Below are 15832 nucleotides of genomic sequence, written 5' to 3' on the forward strand. Positions count from 1 at the left end.
TGCTGCAGGGCATACATGCGCCATTCAGCTGGACTTTTTGAGGACAGGAAATCTACCTGCTGCACAAAAATCTGCAGCACAATGGGCCAAAATAGGAAAAACACATGTGGGGCTTAGCCATTGAACAGACAGAGTGGGCATCTGCTCAAGGTTAAACACCAGTACTTCCCATGAAAAGCTTCATGAAATGCTGAATTGATTAAAAACCTGTTACGGCACAAAAATGTAAAAGACTTAAACGGGTCTGAAAATATGGAGAAATTCTCATGCTTTATATATGCCATTAATGTCTAAAAATAGAAATAATTGGCATGTCACAGCAGCGGCACACACAATGCAGAGGCAAGGAAATAGCTGATATACCTGTACAACTGATGGTATTGCTGGCAGGATTTTTTTTATCTTTATTTAAATTAGTGCCACATGTAGAGCAGTTGTATGCACACTGCGGTCTACATAATTGAAATGTGATGATACTCTGGCTTTCTCATGGCTGATGGAGAGTCAAGAACCTTATCAAATCCTTCAAGATATCTACTGATACTGCCACAGTTTAAGTAAAACAATCAGATTTATTTAGTTTACTCTGTGCTCACACAATGCATAATCCTGAGTGATGGGGACATATTATACAAAATCCAAAATCATGATTAGCATAGATCTACCCCATTAAATATAGAGTGAACATCTGTAGAAGCTTTGCTGTTCCAGTTGACCACTTCTCTCAGTCACTTACTGAACTTTTCCTGAAAGGCATGAGGGCTGCTGAAGGTATGTGGGATTGAAAGACATTAAAGAGGCTATTTGAAACAGAACTGAAACCATCATCTTTAAATCCCCCTCCTCTGTCGGCAGTCTTTGTCTGCTCACATTATATTAAAGCTGAGTAGAGAGGTGTTAGAATTGTTCCTGAAGCCAGGACTCAGTGAAACAAATAATATTGTTTCCCTGCTGTGTCCTTGTCGGCGCTCTATTTTATCCGTAGTGATTTCACACTTCTCATGATGGTTAAGGAAGGAAATTCTTTAAACTTTCTGCTCCTTTACCTGCGTTTTGTTCCTACTCTGCATCCTAGACCTCTGCAACTGATCTGGATTTGGGGTATTATTGCCAGCATTACTCTGGCTTTGAAAAACTCGATCAACTGCTCCGAAATGCAAAGAATTTTCCCGTTGCCATATTTATGCGCAATAAGAGATGTAAAAAAAATTGCTAGAGTTACCAGCAGCACAATGTCCAAACCAGCGTGGAACAATGTTTCAAAAACATTTGCTCAGTTGCTAAATAGAAAATCTCAAGAAGATGTAGAGAAAGACATATGTCCAGAGCTACTGCAGCAGACTGTCACTAATGCAGCACTGATGGCAGTTGACTGTACTACCTGTCAGTACCTCAGATTCTTGTTGAAAAAGTAGACCCTAGCTCTACTCCATGGAAAAGCTCATAAGGTTGTAGTAATCACCTGAAAAAGGTCTGATCAGAATATGAATATCAATGGTTGACCCTTATTTTTACCGGTAAAGCCTTGTTTTTTGGCATGATTAATGGTACCGAATCAGCCTCAATTTATCATGCAGTCTCACCAGCTCAATATAGTTGGATTCAAGTATGTCCTGAATAGAAGATAGTCTTGGAACCACTCAATACACAAGTAACTGATTGCCCCTGGGCTGTCTCCAAGGACAGTGTACCACAGAAACAACATAACTTTGAGTTTCTATCCACTGTCTGTCAATGGCTTCGATGCCCATTGTGTTAATTAGAGGTAAAAAATAGCCTCTTGTGCAGCAGGACCATACAAAGGAGAACAAATATCAATAAGCATATTAAAAAGAGGGGGCTGCACGGTGGTGTGGTGGTTAGCACCGTCGCCTCACAGCAAGAAGGTTCCAGGTTCAACACCCAGCTGGGGCCTTTCTGTGTGGAGTTTGCATGTTCTCCCCGTGTATGCGTGGGTTCTCTCCGGGTACTCCGGCTTCCTCCCACTGTCCAAAAAAATCATGCATGTTAGGTTGATTGGCATCTCTAAATTGTCCTTAGGAGTGAGTGTGAGCGTGCATGGTTGTTTGTCTCGTATGTCTCTATGTGGCCCTGCGATGGACTGGTGGCCTGTCCAGGGTGTACCCCGCCTCTCGCCCATTGACTGCTGGGATAGGCTCCAGCCCACCCGCGACCCGATCGACGGATTCAGCGGTATAGATAATGGATGGATGGATGGATATTAAAAAGAGTGATTTGCATTAAGTTACTTTTTTTCTGTTTCTCAAAATAATAGAAAATAAAAAATTTGTCTTTTACTTAACAAAAATCAGTGTGGCAAGATGACACGTAGCCATGGAAAGAACAAGGCATCACTCTGGCTTGAATGATCAGGGAAACAGGATGCCATTTATTTTCAAACATCCAAGAAAATCATCAGCCTCCAAAAATGGCAAAATAGTGTGGATATTCGGTACATTAATCCTTCCAACATAGAACGGTGCTTCCTCCAAGCAGACCAACCCTATTGTTTGGCAGTACACTATATATATTTAGCATGAGACTCTGAGTTCAAACTAGCCAATCAGGTTAAGGTGCTGTTTACACATACCCGAGTATTTTGATAAACGCATATTTTCTAACCTTCGTTTTAAAAAAAAACTTGGTGCACACAGCCCCGTTTAAAAAAAACCCACGTCTACATTGATCCGCATAAATACGCTATCAGGAGCTGTTAACCCTCTAGACCCCAACAGAATTTTACAACAATGCCCCAGATTCCTGAGAATTCCGAAAGAAATGGGCAGTTTGAGAAACATTTCAAATAACCAAGAATAACTTGAAAACTAATGACAAGTGTTCATTGTAAGTTTCTTTCTATTTAAAGATTGGAAATGGCTCTTTCAAATGATATGTGATCCATTAGGAATTATTCATTCATGTATTCCATAGACGACCATTGAACTGGATCAAAAAGGATATTTTGAGACTGAACAAATATTCACTCCTCTTTTTAACTTGAAATTGATAGTTATAGTACTGTAGGCATATTTAAGTATTATTTTGCATAACATATCAACATCTCAGGTGATTCTGAATGACCTCAGTAATAATAAAATGAGAGTAAAGTGAATGTAATGAAATTTGTTTTTATTGAAATTCAGTGTAATTTACCCCCTCACCCCCTGCCATACACACACACACACACACACACACACACACACACACACACACACACACACACACACATTTACACACATGCCTACATGTAATGTAAAGCGACCTTGGGTATCTTGAAAAGCGCTATATAAAACTAAATTATTATTGTTATTATTATTATAGACGATAGGCTATAATGCAGAGAAATAGGGGCAGCTTTTTGGTAACCTTCCTCAGAGAAAAAAAGTTTGGGCCCACTTCAGAACTTCACTACAGTACCATGACAAGACTACCACAAACAATTTTCCACAAAATGTATTAAGTATTTCAAATACGTTTGCACAATTACATTTATAAGATCGAGTTGATCGTAGTCTAACTCTGGCAACCTAAATGCTGGGGCTATCACTTGGTGGACGAATGATGGTGACAGGTCCGGTTTGAAATTCTCGCATTATAATCAGGCACGACATCACTTGAAATGTTTGTTGATAGGCGCCTTACATAAACCGGGAAATATGTGTAGGCTACTTATACCAGGCAGGTAGTTAGATTACCAGTAGCAAACAAGGAGTTAGACTTTTAAAAAAAATCTACAGTTTCGTTTGACATTTCCTCTCCGGAGTTCAGCGTTTCGAGTTGCTCTTGCTAGCGCTGTCACTGGATTACATCGCTAAATAAGGAAGGACTTGGATTTGGAAATTACTACTACTATTACTACTATTTCGGGATCTTCAATGGTAACCAACAGATAAGGTAATGATCATCATCATCTGTGCTTTATTATCTCTTAGTTTGGGTGTAGTCTGTAGTATGCTCTGTTGAAGGACACTGACCGGCAAGCTCCCAAATAACTAACGATAAATAAGCTGGAGGTAGTATGGCTAATCAAAACGGCTGTAGGTGACAAGGTTGGCCACTACATCTCAAATTTAGGTTGTATATCTATCTAAATCACATTTACAACTTACGTTAGTGTCACTGAAATCCGAGTCGGACAATTGCGAGCCGGTGCAAATTGCCAGGTAAACATCCGCGGTCTTTTCGGAGCTGTCATTTTCTTGATGTTGATTTTCTTGAATTGAGTGGCTGAGGTAATCGAGTGATAATGAACGAAGCTGGTAGCTACAAAGTAATACTTGGCACACTGCGAACTAATATGAAACATAACTACAGTAGATAGCACAATTAGCCGGCTAGTGAAGCTGCGCCCAAACGCAGAACCTCCGCTCTCATATCAGTCTCAACTGCGGCCAAGAGACATCCCTCAAAAACATGAAAATATCTCGAAATAATTGTATACAAACATATATATTTTAATACAACAATCTGTTCATTAAGCTGTTGTGAACTAGTGAAGTGTGTAGTTACAGTTCAGCAACATCATTTTCCCGTAGTAAGACGTGTATTTTCATGCCGGCCGGCGGCGGCCGCTATGGGAGAATAAAGAACGGCCGGCAACGGCCGCTATGGGGTGTAGAGGGTTAAATTACGCCAAGCCTGACAGTGGCAGTGTTAGAACAATGAGAATTCCACACAAGCCAATCAGAAGCCTAATAGAGAACCGCTGACAGGAAGAACTTCCGGATCCTTTTCAAGAAGAAAATATGGCGCCAGGCTCATGTGTGTGGACTGATAGCGAGACTGAGCTACTTTTACACGTTGCGCTGGACTATAAAACTGCTAAAGCCATGAAAAATATCTTTATTGTTCAATACAGTGTATGACTGTAATTTTCAAAATCACACAAGCGAGTATAGCTCTCAACAACAGAAATGCTGCCAGTACCTCCATGCTTGCCAGATAAACAATGAATGGCGTTATCACGCTAGCATCCTGCCAATATGGCGGATAGGGGCGGGGCTCTGTACTATGACGACAACTCCGCATTCCATTCTGAAAACTCCGTTTTCGTCTCTTTCAACCAGTTTACACACAAACGCTAAACGGAGTTTTTAAAAAATCTCCACTTTTGCCGGAGTTTTTTTTTAGCTTCGTTTTCGGAGGAAAAAACTCCGTTTGTGTATAAACGAAAGGCACAAACGAAGGGAAAGGTCTTCGTTTTTCAAAATACCCGGGTATGTGTAAACAGCACCTAAACCTCTAGTCAAGTGAACTGGCAAAATGATTGGCTCATTGGCTCCATTTCCTCAGCTCATAAATCCACAATTAAAACATTCAGAAATACTCATTTCTATCTTTCTCAGCATTTGTATTATATCTTTATTTTTCAAATTTAATCACACTCATTATCCAATCAAATCTGAGAACACACACACTGACTTCCTATAAAAAGAGTTGCTGCTTCCTTTTAAAAGAGAAGCACAAGATGGCCTCCTTAAGGAACACTCTTAAAGGTGAAGTATCACAAAAAATGCTCTGAATTGATCAAGAAAATTTTCCTCGGAGAAAGAATCCACACCTTGAATAAAGTGAAATAAAAATAAAACAGGCAGAAAAGAAAACTGAATGTGTGAGTGTTATTTGATATCCACCTTTCTACCCAAAAGTTTAAAGATGGTTAAACAGGTAGCAAAATGCTTCCTAACAATAGGCATTCAAAAAAGTAGACTACAAAGTAAACCAAGAGGATGTTGCCTTGAGTAAGTGGTATTTTGACAGGAAATTCTCTGCCACTGCCATCATGCAGCACAATCAATTTGAACGCTGTATGATATATCGATCACCTGATGTGTCTCTTTCAGTTTCCAGTTTAACTGGCTAGATTGAGTGTCTGTCTTCTCTCTCTGATCTCAGCTTTCAGATGGCAGTCTCTCCTTCAGCTGAAGCTCTTATCATTAGATGTTTTACCCCCTCTCTCCACCCAGTGTGAAGGTCATTTTTACTTTGAGCTTCCTCTTTTTCTAAAGTGATTCACTTTCTGTTTGAACCTCTCTCAAGTAAAAAAAAAAAAAAAGACGATAATACTCATTCTGGGCCAAGCTTTATCAGGAACACCTTTTAAAAAAAACTGTTGGTTAAAGCAGCTTGGTGTGTTTACATTTGTGTAAACCAAAAAATACTTATCATGCCTATTATCTATATGTAGATTTGTGCAACACCTGGACACAGTGTCTTGGACAAAGTGTGCTTAATGTGCCTTTTATACAATTCAGTTTTTTACTTTTTGCGCACACAAATGAATCATTTTGGGATTAACATCAGAACCTTATAGGGACGAAGGTTATGTGCGGTAAGTCCTGTCGCTGTCGTTTTTCCTCTCTATTTTTAAAGATTTTCTTTGATTTCACAATTTTGAAAAAACAAACAAACACTTGATTAAGGTTAGAAAAATAATGCCTAGTTAAGGTTAGGACACAAAATGCCTTATAAGGGAGACATACCTGGTATGGAGTTAAATACTATCCCAGTTGCCAGGAACTAAGGCAAGTGGAAGAAACAAAACAAGTATGTTTAAAAATTGACATGGGGCTGTGGGTTTTTGCATGGTTCATGAATTCTGTTTCTTTTTCTTATTTTGTGCTGTCTTTAGTGTTGTCTGTACTGTACTGTAAACTGTAAACCCAGCAGAGCTCTTAGATCCAAGGACTCAGGTCAGCTGGTCCAGTCCAGAGTCCAGACTAAACATGGAGAAGCAGCATTTAGCTGTTATGCTGCCAACAAGTGGAACAAACTGCCAGTGGAGATTAAACTTTCACCAAATGTAGACATTTTTAAATCCAGGTTAAAGACATTTCTTTTCTCATGTGTCTATGCATGAAATCTGCACGATATCTTTGAACTTATCTAGACTGCTGCCTGTTTTTAAATTCATTTAAATGATTTTATTTGTTTCTCTTTATATTCTTTTATGTATTTTTAATGCTTCTTGCACTCCCTGCTGCAATGATTTTATTTTATGTAAAGCACTTTGAACTGTTTGTACATGAAATGTGCTATATAAATAAATTTGATTTGATTTGATTTGATTCTAAAGTTCACTTTACTTTTTCATTTGTTTAACTTTATGCCAGTCCCTTTGTCTATTCAGTTGAGATCCATTATTTTCTTACACCAGGTTTTGAGTTACTGGTTACCACTCCTGCATTGAATTTGTCATCATAGCTGTCACTATATCTAAAGGTTAAAGGTTTTGTTTGTCATTACCAGATCCTTGGGTACAGTTGAATAATCTAAAGCTGAACTCTTGTCATGTTTTCCTCTTTCCCTTGACCTTGTTGGTATAAGGATGGGGAAAGATTGTAGGACAAATTTGGGAAAGGATTTTGGAAAAGGAGACTGCGGTGCAATACGTATATGAATACATTTACACCAAGCTGTGATGTGGGTCTGCAGCACAGAAGCTACATATGTTCCATGAATATTCTACAAAAAGGGTTTTAGATACATTGTCTAATGCAATTTTGTCGCATCTTGAGGCTAGATCAAAATAGTATAATAAGATATATATGTTAACTTTATCTATAACTTTAATCTAAAACAAAAAGAAAAAGGCAAACATATATAATATTCAACTGTCACAGGCTGCTCATGCCTCTGTCTTTGTATTCATACACACAAATCACAGTACAGCTGGATAAATACAATCAAGTGTCACTGTGAAAGTTGTGGCCAGAGAATTGTGGGATTATAATTATCTATTTTCTTTTAAAGAAATTGAAGAACTGAAGCTTAGAATTTGGAAGATTTAAATAGCTCTTAACATGGCTGCTACTTGAATCAAATCAAAATGAATACAACATTATTAGTCCAAACAGCTGGCAAATTGTCGGAGAGTCGAAATGAAGCAATCAGAAAAGGTATTGCTTAAAATCTCTAGAGATAACCATTGTATTGGGGTGTTGTGTTTGTCGACTGCTAACAACTGAACCACTGATGTCACATCATCAGTAGGTAACACGTGAACTCTCGGTTGACAACATAGACAAAAACTCACAGTCAACAGTTCAACATCCGGGGTGCAGGGACACTCCCGATCAGTAACATTTCCAGGACAACACCACCTGTTGTCAGCTAACCCTCCAATCCCTCCTCCTTCACTCTTCCTGCTCTGTCTGTCTCATATGGTATGGTTTGAAAGCTGGGTAGACTGGCTATGGTATTTATTGGGGTACGGAAACCTCAATCAGCTGTTCTGATATGTAAACACCTTTCCCGTTGACATGGTTACCATCATAATTAATGGAACAAAAATTGCCAGATTTACCAACAGAAATCATTTTAGTATCACTTTTAAAAAAGTATTTTTTTTCCACTGAAAAAAGCACAGGAGAAAATCTCAAGAGGACACAAAGAAATGCACAATATGACCAGATATGATGCAACGAGCAGCCTTTAGTATTCCACTGTTCTAGAACTCAGACACTTCAGGTTTATGTCCCTATGTTATGAAACTTTTTAACTTCTTCTTCTTAAAAAAAAAGACTATTCAACTGGACTGCTTGTCTTTGTTATGTTGTGTGCACTCCTCTTTTTAAGTTTTGCTCCTGCCACACTACTGCCTTGTATTTTGGATATCTATTTTGGACTACGGCATTTAGCTTTGTTTAGATAAAGTTAATTAATTTCCTGCCTCAGGAATAAGTCTGTCTGGGTCCTCTTTACTACCTCTATACAGGACTGTGACAAAAAAAGGAAAAAATACCTTGAGCATAAGGAAAACATTTATTGCTTGTTTTGCTGGTTCCTTAAAATGTAAATTGCCGGGTTGTTTTTTCTTGACACTTTGCTAAAATCAAACAGTACAACACAAAGACATACACTGTTTGTTATGGTCTTTAGTGGTCATAACAACCAATCAGTCATTATGCACTTTTTAAATTGATTCTGTATGAACCAATTTTCAGGCTATCTATTGGCCTTTCTTTCTTTCTTTTTTATGCTCACTATGGCAGTAAAGTCTCTTTAATGTTCATCCTCTCTCTGACCTTAAGACCTATTACTTTAACTCCTTTTCTCATGAGTACTTTTTCCTGTTTCACTTTGCACCTTTCGTTAAATCTCTTTACAACAATTTATGTTGTCAGTGAAGTGTCTGAATATTTTCTTATTATAACCTTGTTCGCCTCTTCATTGAGTTCTGAATTCACCTGCCTTTCTCATTACTTCTCCTTCAGGTGTCCGATGAGTCATCCGACTCCCCAGAGCCAGTGCCAGTCACCTGCATGGAGCCCTTCTTTGTGCGGAGGCTTTCTTGCCGGACAGTCCAGTTGCCCCCTTTGGCCTTTAGACAGGCAGAGCAGTACTACTGTGACCGCAGGGCTGAGCCAGACACAGTGACACTTCCACCACGACCCACAACACTGCCATTACGCACACCGCCACTGATTGCTATCACCTCTGCTGACACTAGCAGGTAAGGGAATATGGGTCTACACTTCTTTGCATGTACAACATGTTGTGAATGGGTTATATTTATGAGTTTAAGTGGAATAGTTTGGTGGATTGACCCAGCAGCTGTCTGAACTTACAGACATCAGACAGACATCCAGTAAGTATGTGACTATAAAAAAGGATATAAAATAAAACCTGAACTAACCTTCCCCAAGGCTAATTTTGGATTAAGAGCGTTTCTTTGGTAACAATCAGTGACACTTGCTCATTGGGCAACTTAAAAGAAGAGCAGAGAAATTCTTCAAGGTTTGTGTTTGGTTAGTAAGATTGCAGATTTTTGCAAAAAAAACTGATGACTAAAACTAATAATATGTTTTTTTTTTTTGTTTGAACAGTTTTGAAACTTTTAGCAATTTTGCCCTATTAAAATATACAACTAGATCTATACAAATAGATTTAGAGAAAAACTATCTACACAAGAGTGTTTTACATCAACATGGCTTGACAGCTAGGTGAAACTGTCAAAGGTCAGACTGTTTTATTGAGCGCTGTGGGACTTTCTCTGCATGGTTAGAATGAAGGTTTCTAAGAGGACTGTGTTAGGCACACTGTAATGCTTTGCAGAAACTTCATTAACTGCATTCAAGCCATGGTCGGACAAAAGTGGCCGCGCCGTCAAAAGATCAATGTCTTCAGCTTTAGCCGCTTTCGGACAGAGCCGTTCTAAGAACGCAGTTATCAGAACTGTCCAACTCGAATTTCGTTCTGATAACTGTCCTTCTGTTTCAGTCTGCATTCGCACATGAGTCAGGACCAGGTCGGGACTGATGCGCCGCGCGCAGCCGTCTGCGACAGTGACGTGTTAGCCGTTAGCCGTTTAGCGCCACATTCAACAACAAAACAAAACAAAACAAAACCGGTAAAAGTAAGGAGAGAAGAAAAAACACCACCAAGAAGCTAATATGGAGAGCGGGGAGGCCACCGTGTTCATGGTCTGCATGAACAAACAGTCTGCATGAACAGTGATGACAAAGTTGTCTCTTGTCTTTTGATTTCATGGAGGACAACTTAAAATTTTTATTTTTTTTGCCATTACTTTCAAGACACCACTGTCTGAAACACACGCACCACACACATATACCAGAGTTCTGAGAGCTTGAGGGTTCTACGCAGTATCTTAACTGTTCCTGGGACAGCGCTCTTCTGGACAGAGATTTTCAATGTTTTTCCTGAGATCTATTGAAGCCACTGTCCCAGTTTGGGGGTCACAACCACAAGTGCTCTCGTACCACCTTTACTTTCCACATCTTGGCCGTGGCTCAGTGGTTAGAGTCGGTCGTCCAACAACCAGAAGGTTGGCAGGTTTGATTCCCACTCTCGCCACTCAAAAAATTGGTGGAACTGACAGCTGGAGGGGTGTCTGTCCACCTCCTTGTCACGGCCGAAGTGCCCTTAAGCAAGGCACCGTACCCCCATGCTCCCCGGGCGCTGCGAACGGCTGCCCACCGCTCCAGGTTGGCATCTGTCTCTATGAGTGTGTGACCCTGTGCATGTGCGTGTCAACAGGTGCCAACCTGGATGGGTTAAAAGCAGAGGACAAATTTTGTGTGTATGCATGACAAATAAAGCTGATCTTAATCTTTTCAGCTTCCTCTTTTAGCCCTTGGTATTTTTCGAGCTTCTTGTACTCCTTCTTCTTGATGCTGCTACATCTGCCCTCATCTGTAGTTTGTCGACAACCACAGTACACATTTCGTAATCACCGGTTTCCAAAACCATCACCAGTTTATTAGGGGTACTTTACACGGAAACGAAAACGGGTTAAAAACGCAAAACCTTATTGCGGATGCACTATATCGTTTAGATGGTAATGGCGTTTTGGGGCATGAAAACGCAAAAAAGTGAAACCGTCCTCCTGAGTGGAATTCTTGAAAACGTTCCACTGTCGCGCCACCGTGTAAAGGATGAAAAACGCAAAACTGCGTTTCTCGTCACATAGAAGTAGAAAGACTTGGTCTTGGTAGTGTTGCCACCTTTGTTTGAACAGTTTTGAAACTTTTAGCAATTTTATCCTATTAAAATATACAACTAGATCTATACAAATAGATTTAGAGAAAAACTATCTACACAAGAGTGTTTTACATCAACATGGCTTGACAGCTAAGTGAAACTGTCAAAGGTCAGACTGTTTTATTGAGCGCTGTGGGACTTTCTCTGCATGGTTAGAATGAAGGTTTCTAAGAGGACTGTGTTAGGCACACTGTAATGCTTTGCAGAAACTTCATTAACTGCATTCAAACCATGGTCGGACAAAAGTGGCCGCGCCGTCAAAAGATCAATGTCTTCAGCTTTAGCCGCTTTCGGACAGAGCCGTTCTAAGAACGCAGTTATCAGAACTGTCCTACTCGAATTTCGTTCTGATAACTGTCCTTCTGTTTCAGTCTGCATTCGCACATGAGTCAGGACCAGGTCGGGAGTGATGCGCCGCGCGCAGCCGTCTGCGACAGTGACGTGTTAGCCGTTAGCCGTTTAGCGCCACATTCAACAACAAAACAAAACAAAACAAAACCGGTAAAAGTAAGGAGAGAAGAAAAAACACCACCAAGAAGCTAACATGGAGAGCAGGGAGGCCACTGTGTTTATGGTCTGCATGATGATGAAATTAATCATGGACGATCACATCAGGCGTCTAATATCGAGGCTGGAAGAGCTCACAGAGAGTCAGGAGACGATACTTTTTCATTTCATGTAGGAAGAAAGGAGAGCAGAGCGCCGCAGACAATAGAGACCAGTGTAAGTTTAACTTATTAAACACCCGTTGTTTCTGTTTGTGTCGTATGAGGAAACATTTCAGCCGTGACAACATGACATGGGGCGTAGCTACCAACCACCACACACCTCCCTCAGATCGTTCTATAGAACCATGAAAAGACCCGACCTCGGAGAAGGAGCTAAATAGTTATAGGAACTGAGGGAGATAGCCCCGAGTTCCTGTATGTCCGAACACGGGAGAAAACGGCCCCGTGGATTAAAAGGTTATTAGAACTGCCAAAGGTTCCTACAGTCCGAAAGCGGCTTTTGTTCACAGGAAGATGGAAGAGCACAGTCATCACAGATACTGACTTTTCTAAATCACGAGTGTATGGTTCCAATCAGAAAAGGTTTTGTCAAAAGAAACCTGTCTAAGAGTTGTAGTGTTTTTTAAATTACTACCAAGTGAGTGGAAGCAAGAGCAAACATTTGAAATGGGCAAATACAGACCAGCATGTCCTGCTCGATGGCTCTAAAACAACACAGGGTGAAAACCTTACATATAGCTGGATTGCATTTGGTCATTGTGTGAAAATGCAAGCAGTTTGTTACATGAACAATCAGTGTCTGCAATTTATATTTTCTGCCAAGACACTGTCATGCAATCTGAAATACAATTACAGCATTATTTTTGCTTGATTTTGTAAGTCTGTACCAATTAAAAGTAGAGTTTGGTATAAACATGTTACTACTCCTCTGTCTCCTCTGCTGTAAACGTAAGAGTTTTCAAGTGTAGCTTACCCGCTATCAACAGCAGGGTTTCTAGCATTCTCACCACTGTCTTCAGATTAAACCTCGATGTGTTAATAAAAACAGATATTTACTCAAGGCTGCACAGGCCAGTCTGATTTAAAAATCACAATACAGTCAAATTTAAGAAGACAAACTCTGGATGTCTTTTCTGTGCCGTCCAGCATAACTTGAAAAAAAAAAGTAATGTATTTGACGTCTAGTTGTGTGTCTAACATATTTTGAGGGGATGGCTTGCAGCAACCAGTGACTCATTAAAAGGATCTTAATCGTAAAGTTATTTGAAAGCAACGAAAACTGGATGTGAACCGGTAATTTCAAAGGAAAGTTTCTTGAAGATGCGAGTGGACAGCACACAATATCCTGGTCTTACCAGAAACCACTCAGAACATTGTTACATCATGTGGGGATAACATTTGAAGTGCCCGTGAATGCTAATGTCATTAAATCAAAAAAGCCGGTAACATTCAGAAAAATATATTCAGTCTGAAAGAAATGCAAAATTGTTTTAGTCTTAGATGATGTGATGGATTAGATCGAAGCCATCGTTTAAGTTTCTCTATGTGAAAATAGACCAACATGCTGTTATTAATAAAAACCCAGAGGCAGACACGACTTGCTTTCAAAGGGGATTTTGACTACAGCTCTGCTTTTAGAGTCGTACATCAATCATAATACTGCTGCTTTGAAAAAAATTACCAAATGAATGTAATGCATTATGAAAAGGTTTTTAATCAACAGTCTGCTCTCATTTTGTCAGTGTTTGAGTTTACTTAACAGCAGACACATTTCTGATCAGACATGATTTCCTACTGCCACATAAAAGTAGAATCACTTAAAAGATAACATCAACTCTGAAAATATGAATACAGGCGATGTCGATGTTGACTGTAATAGTTTGTCTCTCCCCACACAACCTTCATCTTTCTGCAAATTCACTTTCATCATGCCAGAACAGAAAGCATCTTGAAAGGTGGGAAGTGAAATTGGAAATCAGTTGGCAGTAATGCCAAGTATGCTTGCTGCGGAGTGGACTAATGACATGCAAACCATCGGCATTTAAATGATCCCCATCTGGCTCCAAACAGTGTGACTCATTAAACAGTGAGGTCAAACATTTCTGTTTGTCACCTCGGTCACTTAATTTAACAGTAAAATAAATCCCCTGCTTCAGACAACATCAAAGAAAACGCTTACAGAAAACTTTCCACACGGGATAAAAAGCTTTGTACTGTGCATTCATTTATTTTGCAGCCGTGATATTTTTTGGGACTTTATTCATTTTTTACTATGCGATCCTTGCATAGGGGTTTTTGTACGACACATACTACAGAGTGCAGACCTGGTTCTGTTATATGTTATAGCACTCTGCATTGTCAGTTTTATGATGCAAGGGGTAAAAAAGAAGAAGAAACGAGAAAAAAACATGTTACAAATGTGATATAAGACAAATATGGGTTCTTGGAAAACACGACCAAACCACAATTCAGAAAAAAAAAATCCCTCCCTACACAGAGAATTTCTGACAATGTATTAGAGTGTAGATGAAATGAGGTTGGGTGGAGGCAAAAATCTCCAATCAGCTTGATTCTCAGAATGACAGCCACAAATGTTTAACAGTATTCTGTATCAGCGATGGTGGTCAGGTGGGTAAGTCATGATTGAACTTGAGGTCTGAAATAAATTCAGGAAGCCTGAAACAGCCTGGAAAGTCTAAGCTATCTGTCAGTGGAAAATCCCCAGAGTCATGGCTTGGTATTGTACAAGGACACATGACATAATCCTCTCCTTAATCCATTGGAAAGTGATGGTCCTCTCTGACTTGTCTTTCATCATAATGGCATGCTTCAAAAGGCTATGAAACTCACTCATACACTAAATGCTACCTGCATAATACTGGCCAATGGATCATAATTTGCCAGATGAGAAAAAAAATGCTTCTGCTTGCTCCTTTCTCTGCTTCTTGCTACTTTCTTTGTCACATAAAATGAAACTTTGGGTATTAAAGGGGCTTTAATATGAAAATGTTTTCTGACATATTTTTTGCCTATTCTAAAAGCAACAACAAAGTGTTATTTGAAGATCTCTTCTACATGATGTAATAAAACTATTGTGTATGTCTCATCTATAAATGTGTGGCCCTAAGGGCTGCATTGGCTGGTGAAGGATTTGGTAACTTTTTTGTTTATTATTTTTGGAAGAACAATAGCAGGACAGACCTTTTGCAGTCTCCTCTATTTCATTCAGAGGTACTGACTACTTTCAGTGATGACAAAGTTGTTATTTGTCTTTTGATTTCATGGAGGACAACTTAAAATTTTTATTTTTTTTGCCATTACTTTCAAGACACCACTGTCTGGAACACACACACCACACACATATACCAGAGTTCTGAGAGCTTGAGGGTTCTACGCAGTATCTTAACTGTTCCTGGGACAGCGCTCTTCTGGACAGAGATTTTCAATGTTTTTCCTGAGATCTATTGAAGCCACTGTCCCAGTTTGGGGGTCACAACCCCAAGTGCTCTCGTACCACCTTTACTTTCCATATCTTGGCCGTGGCTCAGTGGTTAGAGTCGGTTGTCCAACAACCAGAAGGTTGGCAGGTTTGATTCCCACTCTCGCCACTCAAAAAATTGGTGGAACTGACAGCTGGAGGGGTGTCTGTCCACCTCCTTGTCACGGCCGAAGTGCCCTTAAGCAAGGCACCGTACCCCCATGCTCCCCGGGCGCTGCGAACGGCTGCCCACTGCTCCAGGTTGGCATCTGTCTCTGAGTGTATGTGCATGTGCATGTGCGTGTCAACAGGTGCCAACCTGGATGGGTTAAAAGCAGAGGAC

At 39.9% G+C, this 15832-nt stretch overlaps 1 protein-coding gene across 1 annotated transcript in view; it reads left to right on the forward strand.

Annotated features, from left to right (window-relative positions):
* Nucleotides 1-15832, forward strand: part of pde4d (phosphodiesterase 4D, cAMP-specific) — a 213732-nt gene that overhangs the window by 46841 nt on the left and 151059 nt on the right. Inside the window, exon 3 of the mRNA XM_075467762.1 lies at nt 9216-9454. Coding sequence (XP_075323877.1) covers nt 9216-9454 — 239 coding nt within the window. The remainder of the gene's footprint in view (nt 1-9215; nt 9455-15832) is intronic.

This window comes from Odontesthes bonariensis, chromosome 6 (genome assembly GCF_027942865.1).
Source record: "Odontesthes bonariensis isolate fOdoBon6 chromosome 6, fOdoBon6.hap1, whole genome shotgun sequence".
In the NCBI taxonomy this organism is placed as follows: domain Eukaryota; kingdom Metazoa; phylum Chordata; class Actinopteri; order Atheriniformes; family Atherinopsidae; genus Odontesthes; species Odontesthes bonariensis.